Consider the following 20,584-nt stretch of genomic DNA (forward strand, 5'->3'; position numbering starts at 1 on the left):
GAGGCACAGGTCACATGTCCTTGAAATAGGACACTCCACACACCTTGCCATGAAGGGGTACATGTCAGGAATGATCACACATACATTGAGACTACGCAGATATGTCCTTGTCTCGCAAGGCCATGTGCGATGCATACATACACCCGTTACATCTGATTCCACGTGTGGCCTGGTGTGCGTAATAGTGTGCCATGCCCATCGACACGCACACACATGTTGGATGCAGCAACTGCAGATGCATGTCACTGAACAACTACAGCAAGCTCATGGGAACGCATGACACACACATGACATAGTCACATCGTGCAACGCCGGTAGTTACATGTCAGGTGTCATTATCCGTGTCCCTGGCATCAGGGGACAGTTGCGGGTGTAGGTGACTGTGCCATGCCAGTGATGCAGTGCTCGACTGTCCCCAGAGAGTAGCTCCTCTGTATCAATTGATATCAAGTAAATTTGCTGTTGTGTCATGCTCCCCATTGTTTCCCAGTGGCATGGTGGGTAGACCAACTGTGTGGTGCAGGGCCTACATATGTTTGTGGTATTGTAGATGTCACTCATATTGCTGTTCATGCTATGCGCTTTGTCCTATGTAGTTTGGACTCATGTGTCATATGTATACAGGTGTCTGATCATTTCCTGTCTCTTCACCTTGCCCACAGCATCGTCGGGGGAAACCGAGGGAGACACTGGCACGGACGTGGGGGAGGGATCCAGCACCGGGGCCACCAGTGCTGGGGAGTATGGCGCAGCAAGTGGCACGGAGGCCGAGGGGAGTCAGGCGGAGGACCTGTCCAGTCCCATCACTGCCCTCCCACTTGCTCGGGTCCCTTGTGCCCGTGCTAGGCGACAACAGGTGCGTGAGAGACGGCAAGGAGGTGTATTTAAAAGGTGAAGGGTGCACTTCCACTCCGGATCATTCTGTGGTGTGTAGGCAGATTCAATTGCATGGTGCTTGTCGTATGCACGCTCATGATTTAGCTTGTATTCTGAGGTGGATTCGTGTGCCAGTTATGACCCCGTCTTGTACGCTGCTTGATAACGGTAATTATGTGCTGTTCAATGATGAAGCTTGCTGTGGGATGCTTCCGGGAATTCCTCACATCGTGACTGTATCACTACGAGTGGTTTTCTGTCATTACGTCCTTTTCCCACCCCCGCATGGCCGGCTCGATGTATCCATCTGGCCATCCATTCCAACCTTGAAAGCAGAGTTCAACAAGATGAGCAGAATAAAGGCTCTATTGTCTCAAAAACAAGTCGTGTTGACTTCATCCCGAGAAACATTTGTCCTTCACGTAGCTCACACGCGCACAGAGGTGCAAGCGCTTTTGGACACTGATCTCCCACTACATATTCGGGACTCGGATTCAGACTATCTTTCATGCCTCGTCAACAAGTGGCCTGGATGTTTTTTTCTAAATTGTGTGCTCCGGCCTCGTGACCTCCTTCCATACTCTGTTTGGTGTGATCCCCGCATTTCATCATTCGATTTTTTCTAGCGTCTTCGAAGGTCTCCCTTTGCTTCTCGCACTCGTGGCTGGGGTGCTATTATTGATCTGCGTACTACGCTGTGGCTTCACAACTTGCGTTACAAGACAGCATGCACCGGCTGCTCCATCTTCGGAAACAGATTCTTGAATTCTACGGCACTCTGCCGCTGGCGACCTTAAGCAGTGCCTATGGATTGTCCTTCCGGTTTCCCTTCTTTACCTGCGTGCAACCTGTCTTTCATTGCCTAGATTGTCCATTCGAATGGGCTCTGGATTTGTGCCTGTGTAACTCGGTGTCTCCTGACCCGGATTATGATCGACTGATGAGCCCCTTAGTGGCTCATGAGTTGGACTGTTCTGGCGTCAGGATTATGGCCTGTGCTGCAGCACATGGAGTCCTTGGGAATTGGGACATCGGAACGGCTGCAACTGAATTCTTATCCAGAAGTTATCTTGATGTCCCCACCTGTTGTCCACAAATGGTGCTGGATGCCCCGATTGTTGAGGAACACGTGTGTTCTTTCCCCCTGCTGAACTGGATGGCAGATAATTTTGCGGAACGTTCTAATGATTTCCTCTTGGAAGCTGTTGCAACTTATTGTGCTTATACCTTGATGGATTGACTTTAGCCCTGCTCATTTCATGGTGCATCCATCGATGTTATGTTTTTTCCCCTTTTACATGGTTCATTTCCCATCGTTCATCATTGACATTTCTTTTCTGACTTTTTCGCTTCCCTTCTATGAACTTCCAGTTGATGCCCTTGGTTCCGTTCTATCAAACTTGAACTCTGCGTTCTCGATTTTGCGCCCCTAGTGGTTAGTGGTACAAACAAGGGGGGGTGTAGTCATGATTCCTATCTCCCTATGTACAATGCTAAGTTGGCACCACCGCATTAGTTGTTAGTGAGCCATCTTGCCAATTTTGCTGCTTTTGCACGCGACACTGTAGTTGCGTGTTATCAATTTTAAAATGCCTACTCGAGTTTGCTTCACATGAGGACTGTCTGTTGTTTGACATCCTTCACAGTGAGCAGCGAGCTTGTACTGTACATTGTGTACACAAACAGTCTGGGTGACTAGACGGTGCATGTTGTTGTGTGCAGGTTGATCGGCCCACTATTTAGCCATTACATGCACGCAGCTGCAGATACCTGATAGACGAATGCTTGCCAGATTGCAGTGCAGCACGTTTGAGTTTCATTGTGATGGGGAACTTTCGCAGGAGAAGAGACTTGATGATCCTGTGATGTGATACCACTGAGCTGATCTGTACGGTGGGGGGTCCCCCGTTCAAGCCTAGAGACCTTCTATTAGTCGAATGATACTACTATTGGTTTACTGGCGACAGGAAGGTTGCTGTTTCCACTGTCATTTTCTCATGATTGCTCCTTTCATTGTCTATGATATTGCAACAATGCTGATGCTTCTGACCTTAACCATTTGTCTGCTTATGTTCGCCACAGTACTGCATCTTAGGACGCGAGGTTCATTGAAGGAACTCTTTCAACTTTACCGTGTCTGTGTCTATTCTGTTGTGGACTGATCTGAGAATAATGACGAACAGGTATGTCTGATTCCCACCATTCGTGAGAATATTGTCATGCGCTTGTTCTGGGTTGTCTATACATTGGGACGGCCGAGCTCAACCTCGGCTAACGAATGGGACACTAAGCTAGTCGGATAAGGGGTTCTGTGTTCTGAGGGGAGTTTGTGGTACACCAAACATGTCTCCTTCATGCCAGGCACCGCACCCCCTGCCCCTGTCTCCCCTGCTGCCGTCAATGCAGAGTCTGTGGGCATTCAGCGCCAGTTGCAGGTTGGTCAGACATCGCTCCTGCGTGTCCTCCATGGCCACACCAGACTGCTGACACGGATGGTGTCGTACATGGAGGGCATGTCATCAGCGATGTCTGACCAACGGATGTTGCTGAGGTCCATTGACTCATCACTGACGGCAGCAGTGGGTCTCCTGCAGCGCTCCGTCCCCCCCCCCTACCCGGCACCATCCGCACTTCTCACTCCCATGCCTGTCCCATACACACCCAGACGTCCCCATGCACGCACCCCACCAGACACAGGCAGCACACCACCAGGGAAGGCCAAGCGCACACCTCCTGTCACGCACACACAGGGGGAAGAAGGCACAGGCACTGGGTCGGGGGGAAAACAGCAGCCACGCTGTCACATTAGGAGTCCGCAGTCCTCACGACCCACTACCTCCAAAACCACTCCCCTTGGCTCTCCTGCCCAACAGTCGGACAGAGAGTCCTTCATGGCCAGTCCGTCCCCAGCCCCAGTGTGACACCACCCCGCAAGCGTTTGAGGGATTCCCCGGGCAGGGTAGTTGATTCTTCCCCCCTGTCCACACCCTCCCCCAGTTGTGCTGCTACCCATCCCTCCGACCCCCCCTCCTCCTTGGGGCCTGTGGTTCCTTCGGGTGCAGGGGAGACACTGGAAGAGCTTGCTGCCGTGTGCAGCGCCATACTGACCTCCTCCTTTGGCGCTGCCCCACCCCCTGTGGTGGAGTCGTCCGTCCCTGCACCCACGACACCTACCCGTGCCCCTCCTTTCCCTGCGGTGCCTGGTTCTTCCCCCCCAAATGATGCCCCCCACTCTGTGGATGATATGGTACAGTGCACTGTGCAGGCAAGCTAGGGGAGACGCGTCCCCCCCAGGACTTCGCATCTGGCGTGGCCCATGGGCTTGGTGAATAGTGTACTGTAGCTACTTTTCTTCGAAATGCTGAATGTGTTTTTCTGTTTTTCCTTTGCACACTATGGCTTTTCTGGTATTGCTGTTGGTGCTGCTGCTCCCTGATTTGGGTTGGTGATGATGTGTTGTGTGTCTGGGAAATGCTGTAGTGTGCTGCTCATGGGGTGGACCCTGGTATCTGCATGCCGTCACAAGGTGACTGCATGTATTCTTAGGTGATGTTAGCTCTTACTGCATGGTGACATTGTCCCAAGGTGTGTTCCTTACTCTGTGGCACCTACCATCTTCCCTGCAGGGTGTTTCCCAATTGTTGTGCTGAGCTGTGTCAACATTTTCTCGGTGTGTGACACATCCCTTCGACTTTGGCCATGCATGCTCTGCTATGTCTCCACCTGCATCGTTTGTGGCATCCTTGCTGGACACTGTACTTGTGTATGGAGTGTATTGACATGACTTCATGTGGACATTTTCCCTTTTCCGCACTATGCATGTGTGTACTCCCTGCCTCACACACATGTGTTACGTGTTCTGCAGGGTATTTGGGCACCTGACTGACAATTGTGGGCATTGTATCTGTGTGTACTCCAACCTTTTCCTTCCATGGGAGGCTACAACTTGTTCGTTGCCCCAGCACCTGTACATTCCTATCATTCCTGGAATGTGGGTGACAGTGTGTGTTCCCTTAGGCTCTCTTAGTTTAGTGGTGTTTGACATGAGGATACTGTCTTGTTGCATGATCTCAGTGTGTGTATTGTGCTGCCTCCGCCAGGGGTGGGTATGCATGTGTAATTTGTCATCACACCCACATGCGGTGTGTCATGCAGTGGGGGAAGGATATCCAACCTCATGAGAGTGGGACACTGCAGTCAGTGATGTGTTGGCATGGCACTCTCAACATTGTCGCACATTGTGTATGCCTTCATGCACCCATGGAGTTTTGCTCATCGGAGGGTGATGTACACACCCCCATGGCTCTGTCCACTGCTGGGGTCCTCTACACCCACCCCCTCATATGTCTGGGCACTGCTGGGAGTGATATGCACCCACCCCTCATATGTCTGGGCACTGCTGGGAGTGATAGGCACCCACCCCTCATATGTCTGGGCACTGCTGGGAGTGATAGGCACCCACCCCTCATGTCTGGGCACTGCTGGGAGTGATATGCACCCACCCCTCATATGTCTGGGCACTGCTGGGAGTGATATGCACCCACCCCTCATATGTCTGGGCACTGCTGGGAGTGATAGGCACCCACCCCTCATATGTCTGGGCACTGCTGGGAGTCATATGCACCCACCCCTCATATGTCTGGGCACTGCTGGGAGTGATAGGCACACACCCCTCATATGTCTGGGCACTGCTGGGAGTGATAGGCACCCACCCCTCATATGTCTGGGTACTGCTGGGAGTGATATGCACCCACCCATCATATGTCTGGGCACTGCTGGGAGTGATAGGCACCCACCCCTCATATGTCTGGGCACTGCTGGGAGTGATATGCACCCACCCCTCATATGTCGGGGCACTGCTGGGAGTGATAGGCACCCACCCCTCATATGTCTGAGCACTGCTGGGAGTGATAGGCACCCACCCCTCATATGTCTGGGCACTGCTGGGAGTGATATGCACCCACCCCTCATTTGTCTGGGCACTGCTGGGAGTGATATGCACCCACCCCTCATATGTCTGGGCACTGCTGGAAGTGATAGGCACCCACCCCTCATATGTCTGGGCACTGCTGGGAGTGATAGGCACCCACCCCTCATATGTCTGGGCACTGCTGGGAGTGATAGGCACCCACCCCTCACATGTCTGGCCCCTGCTGGGAGTGATAGGCACACACCCCTCATATGTCTGGGCACTGCTGGGAGTGATAGGCACCCACCCCTCATATGTCTGGCCACTGCTGGGTGTGATAGGCACACACCCCTATGTATGTGTCCACTGTCGTGGTACGAGCCGTACCCACACGCTGATGGCCTGGGAAGGGCCCGTACCCCTATGGCACCCCAACTTTGGGGGTGCGGCCCGTACCCATGCCTTTGGGACGTGGGTACCGGCCGTACCGCCATTGTTGGTGTGACGTAGGGGTAGGCGTGGTATGTGCCGTACCCACGCGCTGATGGCCTGGGTATGGCCCGTACCCCTACGGCACCCCAACTTTGGGGGTGCTGCCCGTACCCATGCCTTTGGGACGTGGGTACCGGCCGTGCCGCCATTGTTGGTGTGACATAGGGGTAGGCATGGTATGTGCCGTACCCATGCGCTGATGACCTGGGTACGGCCCATACCCCTACGGCACCCCAACTTTGGGGGTGCGGCCCGTACCCATGCCTTTGGGACGTGGGTACAGGCTATACCGCCATTGTTGGTGTGACGTAGAGGTAGGCGTGGTACGGTCCGTACCCACGCTCTGGGGGGTGTGGGTACGTCCCGTACCACCATTGTGGAGGTGACGGGTAGGCGTCCACGTCCACTTCCGTTGTGGCGGGACGTGGGATTGGTGGACACGCCCCCCGAAGTGACCAGACCATGGAGGTAATTAATGTGCATGATGTTTCAGTAATTTGTGGGGTGTGGGTTATGTTTCCTGCCCCTTGCGCGCACACACACACACACCCCTTTGCCCCTAGGGGTTGTTCTGACCTTCTGCGGCATCTGCGTCGGTTTCTGTACACGAGGTGGTAGGCTATGAGGGCCGGGATGACGCGTAGGTTGGGGTCCATCGCTGTCCGTCGCTTACCGGTGCTCCTTGTTCGCGTCGTCCTCAATTTCCCGGCCGTTTTTGGCTCCCGGAAAAACTGTTGCGTGCGGAGTGACGTCGGCACGAATCGTACTTGCTGGTCCGTAGAACGCTGCCTGACTCCGTCAGGACGTCGCGTATGCGCCGTCCAGATTCAGATTTGTATGTATTTTTTTGCCGGTCAGTGTTTTTTACGACTCGTATGGAAATGGTGTTTCTGTGCGAATCGTACTTGCGAGTTTGTAAGGTGTTTTTCCCGGGTACGAGTCGGACGGAAAAAACGCTCCGTACAACCATTCGTACCCGGGTTTTACAAGATCGGAATCGACACCTCTATATTTATTACAAAAGTGTGGAACACCTGACGTCTTCTTGATGTAATCAAAACTGTAATACCTAGAGCATTTCCTTTAGAAATTACATATATGAGAGGGTCTTATTTGCATCAAAATGATGGTTAGTGCTCTAAAAATCTAAAATGAGGAAATATTTTCTGAGTTTTCAAACAGCGACAAAGAACTTTTAAATTATTTGTAATCTTTATGTTTTATTATCCAGTTGACCACTTGATTAAATGTTGCACTTACGGGAGAGGATGTGGTGTTACTTCCAGAGCTACAGACTTTGCAACTGGGGAACCAGGTTGGAGTTTCTGCTTCAGCTCAACATTCTGTGATTCTGGTCAAATCACTTAATCTCCCCATGTCTACAACCAAAATGAATTTGATCTTGTGTGATGTAACCAATGCTCATGTAAAGCACTCCAATACCTGACAAGTCTGCACTATATATAACTGCAAATACACAACAAATAAGTGTTTTGCACACTTCTGTCATTGAGCTACATGTGGGCTACATCTGGGTGATATTTGTGCTGCATTTGGGCTCTTTTGTCTCTGGTGGCCATCTTGGGAGATTTATTTGTTATGAAGTTTTCTAATTTCCTCATTTACTGCAGTCTCCTCAGTAGGAAATGCTTTCAGTTTTTTACTTTGATTCCACCAAGAAGGTATTCAGATATGTCACACATTTGCCATAAATTCTGAATGTTAGCGCTCTAGTTGCTCATTAGATCACTGTAGTAAAGCTACTGCTCACCACGGAAATCTGCTGCTGGTATTTAAAATGCATGTTTCAGTCTGCATATCAGAATTTTTTAATGAAATAGAAGAAGATTTGAGTAGTCACTGAAAATGTGCCCTAATTTTTCTTTCTTCAGCACTAATCATAATTTCTATGGCAAAATGAACCCCCTCATTGTGTTCCTTTTTAAATTAAATGTTTTAAGTGTTACCAGTTTATTCCAATCAAGATGGCTTCAGGTGTGCCATACTTTTGTCATAAGTAAGCGCTCTAGTTGTTCTTAAGAACATTCTGGGACATTCTGTCATTGGGCTATACTTGGGCTACATCTGGGTGATATTTGGGCTACATTTGGGCTCTTTTGTCTCTGGTGGCCATCTTGGGAGATTTATTTGTTATGAAGTTTCCTAATTTCCTCATTTACTGCAGTCTCCTCAGTAGGAAATACTTTCAGTTTTTTACTTTGGTTCCATCAAGAAGGCATTTAGATGTGTCACACATTTGCCATAAATTCTGAATGTTGGCACTCTAGTTGCTCATTAGATCACTGTAGTAAAGCTACTGCTCATCAGGGAAGTCTGCTACTGGTATTCAAAGTGCATGTTTCAGTCTGCATTTCAGAATTTTTTTATGAAATAGAAGAGGATTTGAGAAGTCAAAATGTGCCCTAATTTTTCTTTCTGCAGCACTAATCATAATTTCTATGGCAAAATGAACCCCCTTATTCTGTTCCTTTTTAAATTAAATGTTTTAAGTGTTACCACTTTATTCCAATCAAGATGGCTTCAGGTGTGCCATACTTTTGTCATAAGTAAGACTGTTAGCGCTCTAGTTGTTCGTTAGAACACTCCGGGACATTCTGTCATTGGGCTATACTTGGGCTACATCTGGGTGATATTTAGGCTACATTTGGGCTCTTTTGTCTCTGGTGGCCATTTTGGGAGACTTATTTGTTATGAAGTTTCCTAATTTCCTCATTTACTACAGTCTCCTCAGTAGGAAATACTTTCATTTTTTTACTTTGATTCCATCAAGAAGGCATTCAGATGTGTCACACATTTGCCATAAATTCAGAATGTTAGCACTCTAGTTGCTCATTAGATCACTGTAGTAAAGCTACTGCTCACCAGGGAAGTCTGCTGCTGGTATTGAAAGTGCATGTTTCAGTCTGCATGTCAGAATTGTTTAATGAAATAGAAGAGGATTTCAGAAGTCACTCAAAATGTGCCCTAATTTTTCTTTCTGCAGCACTAATCATACTTTCTATGGCAAAATGAACCCCCTCATTTTGTTCCTTTTTAAATTAAATGTTTTAAGAGTTACCACTTTATTCCAATCAAGATGGCTTCAGGTGTGCAATACGTTTGTCATAAGTAAGACTGTTAGCGCTCTAGTTGTTCTTTGGAACACTCTGGGAAGCTGTAGTAGAACACAAAGGAATGAACTGACAGTCTCTGCCCTTGTTGGATGTACATGTTTTACTGAGAATGTCAGACTTCATTCTCACATGACTGAGAAAGTTAATGTGAATTTACAGAAAATATGCTCTCAGTTTAGCTTATAGATCACCTTCCCACCCTCTGTGGGAAAAGCATGAGAAAATAGTTTTCTCTCAAACATGATTCATGATATCACAGCAGAATGCTTTTCACATGGTAAAATCACCTTAGAACACACCAGAATTCGTAAAATGAGTATGGTACCATCAACAAATGATTTATAATGTAACTAAAGTCTTAAAACCTTCTATTAACTGCAATGCTTTTTAATGAGGTGCTATAATGTGTATTGGTCCCAAGACGGCTGCCAACACTTCTTGGATAAAGTACTGACAGCCAATCAGATCTCACGATGAGATGTGTGGTTAGGCTCCCCCCAGATATATCTATCTTTTTAACCCTAATTTTCTCAGGAACTACTGAACGGATTGACACCATTTAAGCAAAAGGCACGAGTCTGAACTGAGGACTACCTCTTTGTCAAATTTGGTGTAATTCCGTTCAGCAGTTGGGGCTGTAGCTGCGTCAACAGGTCCTACGGGAAAATGCATGGGGAAAACGCATTTTGGGACCCCCTATTTTCTCGGCCTCCGCTTGACGAATCACCGTGAAATTTTCAGGATAGGAGCGGACCGGAGCTGGCCAAAAGTTTGGAAAATTTTGCAAAGATTCGACAATCGGGGCCATCGTTATTCCAAATAGAATGTTGCGGATTTCCTATGGAAAATAGGTCCTAACTATAACTACCTACTGGCAACTGCCAGTAGGTAATACACACACACATATATATATCTATATACAGAAAAAACTAAGATTAAAGTTTAAATTGTTTAGATTGAAGTTAAAGTTAGGTGAAAATGTCAGTCATAATGTTACGTTTTAAATGCAATACAAATTGCAATCATTAGTTACAGTTACAGTTTAGTTATCAAACCAGATCTTACGTCCATGCCATGCTCTGCTTATGACATCACATCACGCATGACCTGTTCAATGACATTATTGTTGCAGTACCGATCACATAGTTGCCCACTTATGTGCTTGATTGCCATAATATTTTGGCTATGTGTTCAGTACAAGGTGAAGGCTTTGTGTAGTCGGGCCTTCAGCTTCTAAGGGGCCTTGGGTATGTGGAGCGAGTGGGCTTTCCATGGGGCAGTTCTGCACAGGGTGAAAACTGTTTGCAATAGGTACCTTCCCACCCATGTTTGATTGATTGCTCATGAGAGGTTGACAAGGGATTCAGTAGAGGACAAAGGTTGTGCTTAGTAGGGGATTGCCCCCCTGCTGGGGCATGGGTGTCTGGACACAGTGAGTTCTCTATGAAACGTTTTTCACAGGGCAAAGGTTGCCACGGGGTCTTTGTGTCTGGTTGATTGCCCTCATGAGTTTGGCTCGCCACAAAGGAATTCATACCCCAAGACCTTTTTAGGCTCTTGAAGAGCAGCTCTCAAAGGAGGATGAGCACCAGTTGGGCACACTCTAGTCATTTTCTAGCTCAGACTACAGTTAGAGGGCACCCTGCCTAATCAAGCATGAAAAATGAAGCATTTAAAAGGGTGCTCCTTGACAGCGCAAGAGCAAATCATCTTGCCTTGTATTACCCTGCTGTCGTCACCCCCTACATGTGTGCCCAATACCTTTGATTGATTCCACAGACCCTTGTAACAAAGGGAAGAAGCGGCAACTAGTTCATGAGGAACTATTGGCCTTTAAGCCACAGATACTTGGCCTAACTGAAACCCATCTGGCCTATAAAGATAGGTCTATGTTGAACCAATTAGGGTTTGATGTCTTAGTTTGCTCCTCCCAGTCCGTTTCCATACGCGGGTTGCTTTGTTGAAGTCTAAGAATATGCATGCTATTGTATTGCAAACTTTGGCAGGTTCCAAGGGGAGATGGGCAATAGCACAGTTTCTAACTTCTGGGAGCACATTCACTGTATGTTTGGTCTATGGTCCCAACATTGATTTCCCTGACATATTTTATCTTTTAAGTACAGAATTATTGGGGCGGGATGGAGATCTTATTGTTATGGGGGACTTTAACTGCATTATGGATCAGACGATGGACACCACCAATAGAGAAACACTGGCTAGAGCAGCTATTCTCGAGCTTATGCATATTAATTAACTAGAAGATGTTTGGAGGACGCTCTGTCCTGCGCTGCCAGGATTTACATTCTACTCTAATCCGCATAAACAATATCCATGCATTGACATGCTACTTGCCAAGAGATCTATTTTGGAGAATGCACTTACTGAAATCTGTTCTAAAGTAACATCTGATCACATCCCATGGCGCTAACAATACTGAAACAGCAGATTGTAAGGGGTTCTCGCCTGCCTTTTTCATTCCCTATGTACTTGATAAACAACCCAGAGTACCGTACCATCTTAGAGAAGCGCTGAGTGAACATTTAGGTAATAATAAGGGCACTGCACCAACCCACAGAGTCTAGGACTGTATGAAAGCTTTCATAGGAGGGGCAATCCTGCAGTTTATTATGGCTCAGATCAGGCATTTATCCCAAAAGTTGGAATAAAATCGACACAACTGTCTCGAATTAGAGCGACTGCATGCACAGGCAGTCATGGCTGGCAATATTACAGAATGGAAGATCTACTTGCAGCTTTTAGATAAACGGTCAGTGTTGAATGGAAGACTCACTGAGAAAATAGCTGCTAATTTTCATAAATCTAAAGCAATGCAGTCCGAGTATGGGGAGAGTGTTGGTCGGCTACTGGCTTCACAGATTTCAGACAGGAAGTCCAAATCGAATATAAAAGCGATGAGGGGGAGGGCAGGCAGCTTTACACTCAATCCTCTGCGATAGCAGAGCAATTTGGAGCCTTTTATGCTAATCTTTATGGTGACTTAGTTTCAAAAGAGAGTAGGCGCCAAGATTATTTGCAGGAGCCATCTTCCATGACTCGATGTCGATGAATTTGCTATACCACAAGAAGACATATTGTCAGTCGAGGTGCAGTGTACAATCAAGGACTTGCCTTCGGGTAAAGCTGCAGGTGAGGATGCTATCCCATTAGAATTCAATAACGTTTTTGGTGATATTTTGGTACCATAGGCCACGGAATTAACTACTCATATTTCGAATGGAGGGGAAGTTCCAGCTTCTTAGAGTTTTACTATTATCACTGTGTTTCCCAAGAAGGGAAAATCTTTGGAAGATAGAGGCTCTGATCATCCTATTTCTTCAATTAATTCTGATGCAAAAATATTATCTAAAATTTTGGCTGCGCGTGTGGCCCCTAATATCCATCAGCTTGTGTCTGTCAACAACACATGTTTGTTCCCGGCAGAGACACTGCATCTCAAATTAATACTGCTATAGCTACCTTTGACGTATCCAGCAAACTGAAAACACAAATCGGTATGATCATGCTGAATGCGGAGAAGGCTTTCGACAGGGTAGCCTAGGAGGCACTCTGGGGGACAATGTCGTAATTTGGACTGGGGACCTGGTTCATTTATCTCGTTTAGGAATTGTATAAGAAACCGGTCTCAGTCATTAAGGTGAACGGCCTTCTATCTACTCAATTCCTTGTCCAGAGGGGCACTCTCCAGGGCTGCCCACTCTCCCCTTTGCTTTTTTAACTCTTTATTAAGCCCTTTAAAAGACATCTCTTGCAAAATACTGGGATAGCCCCTGTCAGACTGAATAATATATATCTAAAGCTTACCGCATATGCGGACAACATTGCTGTCTACGTGTGTTAATCCTGTTGAAGCGCTAATTCATATAACAGACGAGGCCGCACATTTTGGCTCTTTCTCTGGCTATAAGTTGAATTAAGCTAAACGCAGACAATCCTCAAATTTCATTCTGATATATTGTCAACATCTCTGGGGGTTACTAATATGGCTATATATTTAGGTATCTGTCTTACCAGTCGGTAGAGGAGCTAATTGCCCTTAGCTATGACCCACTCCTTAAATCTGTCACGGCCAAACTTCGCAGCTGGCATCGGCTTCCTCTTAGTATTCTCGGCAGGTGTAATTTAGTTAAAATGAATAGTCTGCCTAAGTTCTCATACCTTTTTCGCTCAATCTCTCTCAGGGTCCCAAATTCTTTTTTTAAGCATCTCAAAGCACGATAGGCAGTTTTATTTGGGGTTACAAAGGTGCCAGAAGGGCTCTTAGCCTCATCAAATTGTCTGATCAACAAGGTGGCTTTAGGCTTCCAGACTTTAAGTTCTATTCTTGGCCTGCATTTGAAGGGCGGATGCGGAGCTTGCTCAATGGGTTGGAATCAGGACTATCTTCAATGGCCTACCAATTAGATTGTGGGCCGTCTATAGGATTCACCCTTTATAAGACCTCCGACCCTAATGACTACAAGCAAGTCAAATTCAAGGTGATTAGGGATATAACCAGGATCTGGCACAATATATGCGAGAAATGTTCTTGGCTTTTACTGCATTGTAATACTGTTTTATGGGGAAAACCAATCTTGCCCGATATATTTCAGGATCCTGTTGGAAGAATCTGGCTATCTAGGGCATCAATAGGCTATTCCAACTATACAATAATCAGGGTTTTCGTTCTTTCACCGCACTCAGAGATGAGGTCAGGCTCCCATATTGCTCCTTCTTCAAATACCTGCAGAATAAAGATTATTTTTTAAATGAGCAAAGAGTATTAACCGCACCATATACATCTGAAATATTGGTGGGCAAATAAGGGAAATCTGTTAGAGGCGTTATTGGTGCAGTTTATCAGAAACTCATCACATCAGCTAATGATGATAACCTGCACATATCTGTAAAATTAAGCCAGCTCTTGAAAACTAATGTTCTACTAAAGTAGAAGTGCATGATTCATTAGACATCTTAAATAGAGCAGTAGCCTCCATTAACCTAAAGCTGCAAAAATACAAGATGGTTTTTATGCTGTACTACACACCTAAGCTCATTTCAAAGTGGGCAACACCCCAATATCTTCGTAAGTAACACTGTCCCAAATGCAATCTCTTTGCTGCAGATCAAAAGAACATGTTTTTGGATTGTCCTTTGCTTAGGCTATTTTGGAAAGGCTTATGCACATTATCAACACAATTTGGTCACCAGTTTTCAGCCTAATGAAAAGGAAATCTTCCTCAGGCTTAAGCATGAGGTCATTAACTCTGAGAGGGCATTATTCTCTATTATCATAGCCTGTGCTCATCTGTGCATCGCTAGATCATGGATAAACCCTATCAGTCCAAACGTTAAGGAATTTTGGGCACTACCTAGACAGGTGTTTGAATCAGAGCTAGCTTTAGCTAAAGTCAGAGGCCCTCTTGCTTGCCGCAGGTTTAATAGGGTTTGGTCCAGTCTGCAATGAGTTTAGTCATATATCTACTTTCATTTTCTCTGTATTTTATCGTGTAATATTGCTGTAACCCCTGAATGTCACGACCTTTCAGTTGCTTTCTCTCCCTCACTAAGTATTGTATCAATCTTATTAAGTGTTAAGAAAAGGTTCTTCTTTTCATGTTTTGTAAGGTATCATACTAATGGCTAATACAAAATGTTAAAAAAAGAATCTGCTGAAGACAGTAGTCAACCATTTCCATAAACACCCTTACTTCTCTCTATGTGTAACTGTTGGGTTTATTTTCATTCTTAAAATGATTGAAATGCAGTCATTGGCCACCTTTCTCACTCTCTTTTCAATTTGGTATCTCAAATAAATTATTTATTTTTGACAGAATTCCAATTTAGCAGGTGTGATATTATGTTCATTTTCAGCCAAATGATTTAAATGAGCAATTGTGAGAAGTCAACAGCCTTTTCTTGTTCTGGCTGCTACAATAGGGTCATCGATATACTGCAACTGCACAGAATCACAAGAAAAATTTAAACTTTCCAAGTCTTTCTTGAATATTTGTGAAAAAATGAAGGACTCTCTGAATACCTTTGTGGGATTCTGCACCAAACAGAACCCTATTTTGGAATACGAACACAAAAAGATACTTACTATCCTCGTGAAGAGAAACCAAGAAGAATGCTTGACACAAATCTATTATGGTAAACCACTCAGTTTCTGCAGTAAATACAATTACTACAGGATTTGGTACCATAGGATAACATGTATTTTGCACAAGTCTTGTACTAATTGCCATTCTCTACTTGTCTTTTTTTTTTATTCCCATGATCAGAGAGTTACATGGACTCCCTAGCACTTCTTTTAAAATGTCCGAGTTAGTAATTTTGTCTATGACAGATAACATTCCATACACTGCTTTCTGTTTTACAGTGATCTGCATTGACTTTGCACTTTTAAACAACCCAATTAATTTTTATTGTAAAATCCCAACCTCCTTATTCAAAACATCTTAAATCCTCTAAAGTGAGCACTGGAAACATTTTAACATTTGTCCCTTGTGGTTTTATTTTAAGATTTAAATCTTCATCTTGTGTTTGAATGACACCATTAGCATTAATTCACACAGTTCAATTTACACAAGCGATCACTACCCATCATCTTAAGTAAAATTGTCTCTCTAATTATGAACTCATATTTATAGTTTGACCAATTTTACTGGGAAATTCACTGACAACTTATTAGTCACTTGTTATTTGACCTACCTCCAACTTGGATTTTTTTCCCCGGAGGGGTAGGTTAGGAACCTCTGTGGTTCCGTGAATTCTGAACCCATTCAATGAAGGTTGTCGTATCGTGATGATTTTGGTATCAGCGAACCGCGACTGACAAGTGCGGAATGCATAAGCGTTTTCGTCATGCTACACCGATGGATTCACTGTGTATTTGACGATCTAGTCTGCACCCGTGGGTTCCATTTTGTGCATAACCGCCATTTTGTGGTTGCCCTCACATAGGCTAATGACTACAGGATGACTGTGGCCAAGCGAGCCTCTAGGGACGCATACACCTTAGTTCGAGTTCGTGTTGACTTCAGTTTGACCTGAGTCAACTGACCCTGTTGCCCGAGGCTAAACTTGTTGAGCCAGTACCTTGTTAAGCAGCTGGTCAGATAGAGATCAAAGAGCAGGGCATTATTGATTCTATGGCACACGCACACACCCCTCTATCTTTCCCTTCATCTGTTTCTGCTCCTTCCTTTTATGGCCTTATGGCCTAATTATTGATTTGGGTTGAGGTCTTTTATGATGGGCCCGTCCGGCCTGTTCGAACAAGAATGCTGGATTTTTGTCTTGTCATTAGCGACGGGTTGGATAACTGAAAGTGGGTTTGTCGTTCTGTGATGCCTCTGTAAATATCATCCTCTGATTGGTCAAATTTGTGAGTAATTGATGCTAGCCAGGAACGTGGTTTTTGGCATAAAAGACGATGCTCCGCTCTGATATGTTGAGCAGTCTCCTGAGAACATACACCGTGTTGTACTTCTAGGACCTCTGTTACTGGCTGCAGCTAATAAAATTGATCTTTGATGTCAACAGAAGAATCCCGTGTCTCTGTACTCTAAGACAGGTGAACCCGAAGACTTCGGGCGTGTCCCCTGCGCCGCTGGGATTAAATCCCGGTTCTTCAGTTGGCGCCCAATGTGGGGACGACTTCAGCGGTACTGGTCCAAGCCTGAAGATCATGAGGAGCTTCGTGTGAAAATTCTGGAGGGAGGCCTACCACTTCATCGACCCCTGTATGTCGTTGTGGTCCGAAAGTCTTTGCTGCGAAGTTCCCCGCATTCCGACGGCTACGAAGGACTGCTACCCTGACTGTTGCCCTGTCTTGGAGCCTTTGATGACTTGTAAAGCGAGACGATAGACGGGTCTTCTGGCGACGTCATCGATATTTCAGTTAAGTATGAGTGGAGCGTCTCCCAGTCCTTAGTTTGTTTTGGTATCCTTCGGGATCGCTTTGATTACTACCTGCAGGCCCCAAAGCCGAGGGACTCGTGTATTCACGAGGCTATCGTTTTGATATTCCCTTGAAGTTTGAAGCTAGACTAGTGAGCGAGGATGCCTGGTCTTAGCAGACTTGGAAAGATATTTTGTTATGGTTATAATAGGGATTCCCGATTGGAGGACTCGTGTCCGGTACCTCCGATTGGAACTCCGACCTATGAGCTCTATTTAAAACACGGCGTGGGCCCCATCACGTATAATGATGTATGGATTAGGTATACTAGGAAGGATGGTGTCCTAAAGTGGCCCCAATATGGTAGTTACAACACGGAAATTTTAGATAATTTAGAAGTCAGACTCTTCAAAAAGAAAGCCCGGCCGGCAATGTTTGACTTTTTCCGCCTTTGGCGAAAGGAAGCCAAACAAAAGGAATTTAAGTTAGCGAAACGAAATAAACGTGCACGAGGTATGTCGATGGTGCAGGCTGCTATACAGTTTAAGGATAATGAGGAAGAGCAAGAAAGCGAACAGATGTTTAGGCAACGTAAATTAGCGGTAGACAAATGTTACCCAGCTTTGCTGCCTCAACAGCAAGAAGAAAAGAAAGATCTTGCGAAAGATCCTTTAATGTCACATCTATTAAGTTCACCACCCCCTTATGCTCAGAGTGCTACCGCACCTCCGCCACTTGTAGTTGTGCAACCCCCGGTTGTTTTACCTCCAGTGGTTCCTCAACAGCCAGCTCTCCCTTTACTGGCTACTACTGCCTCGGCGCAGCCTTCTCAAGGGCCGCCGTCTTTGCTACCTCCTTCGTCTGCTACTCCTATACCTGTGTTGTCTGTTCCCTCTGTCACTGTTCCGACTTCGGTTCCTTCTCATTCTGCTTTGTCTCCTGTTCTTTTGTCACCTTCTCCTTCTGCTCGACGAAGGATGACTGATGCGGTTGCTAGTCTTTTTTCTCCTCTAATGGGTTCATTGGGTATGTCTCCTGTTGTAGAGCGTAAGCAATTGCGTAGTCAATTGCCTGGTCCTGATGAACGGACAGTGTTAGATCACTTGGCGCATAAATGGGTTACCTTTCCTTCGCACTATGATCTTGAGGGTGTTATGGATGTTTTCCATCAATGGGAAGCACCGAAACAGAGATACGTATTTGATGTGATGTGTTCTTTCCTTCGTGAACAGTGGGAAGATAGCGAGGTAGGGCAGACTACGCATGAGTTGTTCCGTGTGCAGTCCGAGTTTGCGAAAGGAACTATAGGAACTATAGTCGCGACATTGTTGTCGTTTAGGAGTGAGTTTCCTTCTAGGTCGTTATTTGAGCCTGATTCTTCAGTTAGGAGAAAGGCACGTCAATACCCGATGCGTGAGGTTCCTCCCGTTTGGAGACCTGGTGATGCGAATGCTAATCCACCTGTTCTGGCACATTTCCAGCGCGTTTGGGTACATGTTCCATGGAAGCGTGCCGAAGTCCTAGCTCTAAAGCATGCTCTGCCTGATGCACGTAAAAATCCTGCGGGGTTTTATAAGGAGCTATCTCAAACTGCGGGTTCATGTATTATGAATTTGGCTGATATAGATATGTTATTTGGGAATGTGGTTCCACAGCCTATATGGAGTAAGATTCGTCATACGGATCATGCGCAGGAATTAGGAGATACATGGAATAACCTTAGAACTGCAGATGAAAGACAAATAGGTGTTGCTAAACCCGAGAATGTGATTGCTGATCTCCCTGGTAGAATTATTGATTATATGAAGACTTTGATGCCTGCTATGCGTGTCAATTGGGACAAGTTGTCTGCATGCAAGCAGAAGAAAGATGAAACTGTGTACGACTTTTTCACTTGATTTGAAGAGACATTTGCAGACCATAGTGGTCAAGACATGAGTACGGAAGGTGGTCAAAGGTTGTTCGTTGACAAGTTTGTGCATAATTTGCTTCCCGAGTTGTGCAATAGGTTGAAGGATTCTGAAAGTGCCTGGGCTGTTTCTTCGTCGGCACAGATATTGGCTACTGCCCAGTACTATGAGAATAGAAATAAGGATGAGATAGAGAAAGCGGACAAAAAGACTAAAGAACTGAAGACTAAGGTTCTTTTGCAGCAAGCATACCCGCCTCGCAATACCCAGCGTGATTATCAACAACCCCAACAATATCAGAGAAACTCGCAAAGGTTTGAGTCTTCTCAACAGCGTTTTTCTGTAGGTCCTAATCAGTGTGCGTATTGCAGAGAAGAGGGTCACTTCAAGAATAGTTGCCCGACTTTATTACAGCGCACAAATGGTGTTTCTGGTATGAGAGGTCGAGGTGTTCAACAAGCTCCGCGAGGTCGAGGACGTGGTATGTCTCCGATTGCGCGTTGCTTGCCTCCGCAGAATTCGATGAATTGTTTTGATCAACAGAATGGTGCGTCTGGTAGGACGGCTCAATACTATGCGGATGATTATTACGTTGAAGGTGAGAATATGGAAGGTAACGATTGCTAGGACAGCTGTGGTAAATAATTTAATTACCGGTACTTAATTTGATGCGGAAAATTAATAAGAATAGCTCAGTAAAATAAGAGGCAGAATCCGTGGTATTAGAGATTCGGAACGGGCTTTATTCCAATAACAATTCGAATTGTTGGCTTCATATTCCATCACCACGGAGGTTCAGGAAGTGAAGGACAATACATTATTGACAGGTAATCATTTTTATAGAAGAGGCATTACAGTGAAACAGATGCAGGAGGCGTAACAGTTGATAACAGAGATAAAGATATACATGCGTAACTAAAATGGGTGTAACTAGGCGTAACTAAAGAACGTCATTAGGTATGATGTCACAAATGGGTGGTTCCATGAAAGAATTTCGCAATGTCAGCAAAAATACTTGGCAGAGATGCGCGCGCGGCAGCATGACGTGTGATTTGACGTGCAACTAGGGGGAGAATGGGACTTGACATTTAGCTCTACATGTGGAGACAAAAGTCTGGGGTTATGTCAACCTAATCCCAAATCATATCTAATATCCTATGTTTAATGAACTGTGTTATCCAAAAAGAGAGGTCTCTTAGGATAGAATCTTATTCTATACTGACTATACTGACTGTTAGTGCGTGTACAAGCGTCTAAGTGTCTACACTAGATGCGAGGGGGTAGGAATATTCCATGGTAACAGGGTTTATGAATTACTTGCATGAGGACAGCGAGGCCTGGCCCCTTTGCACGGTAGCTG

General features: G+C 45.7%; 1 protein-coding gene across 1 annotated transcript in view; it reads left to right on the forward strand.

The window, feature by feature from the left end:
* LOC146871493 (galactosylgalactosylxylosylprotein 3-beta-glucuronosyltransferase 1-like) overlaps positions 1-20,584 on the forward strand; it is a gene marked incomplete at its 5' end in the record, with an annotated part of 689,458 nt that overhangs the window by 637,212 nt on the left and 31,662 nt on the right. The window contains one exon of the mRNA XM_085647092.1: positions 663-856. Coding sequence (XP_085503218.1) covers positions 663-856 — 194 coding nt within the window. The remainder of the gene's footprint in view (positions 1-662; positions 857-20,584) is intronic.

Source organism: Triturus cristatus, chromosome 1_1 (assembly GCF_964204655.1).
Source record: "Triturus cristatus chromosome 1_1, aTriCri1.1, whole genome shotgun sequence".
NCBI classification, from domain to species: domain Eukaryota; kingdom Metazoa; phylum Chordata; class Amphibia; order Caudata; family Salamandridae; genus Triturus; species Triturus cristatus.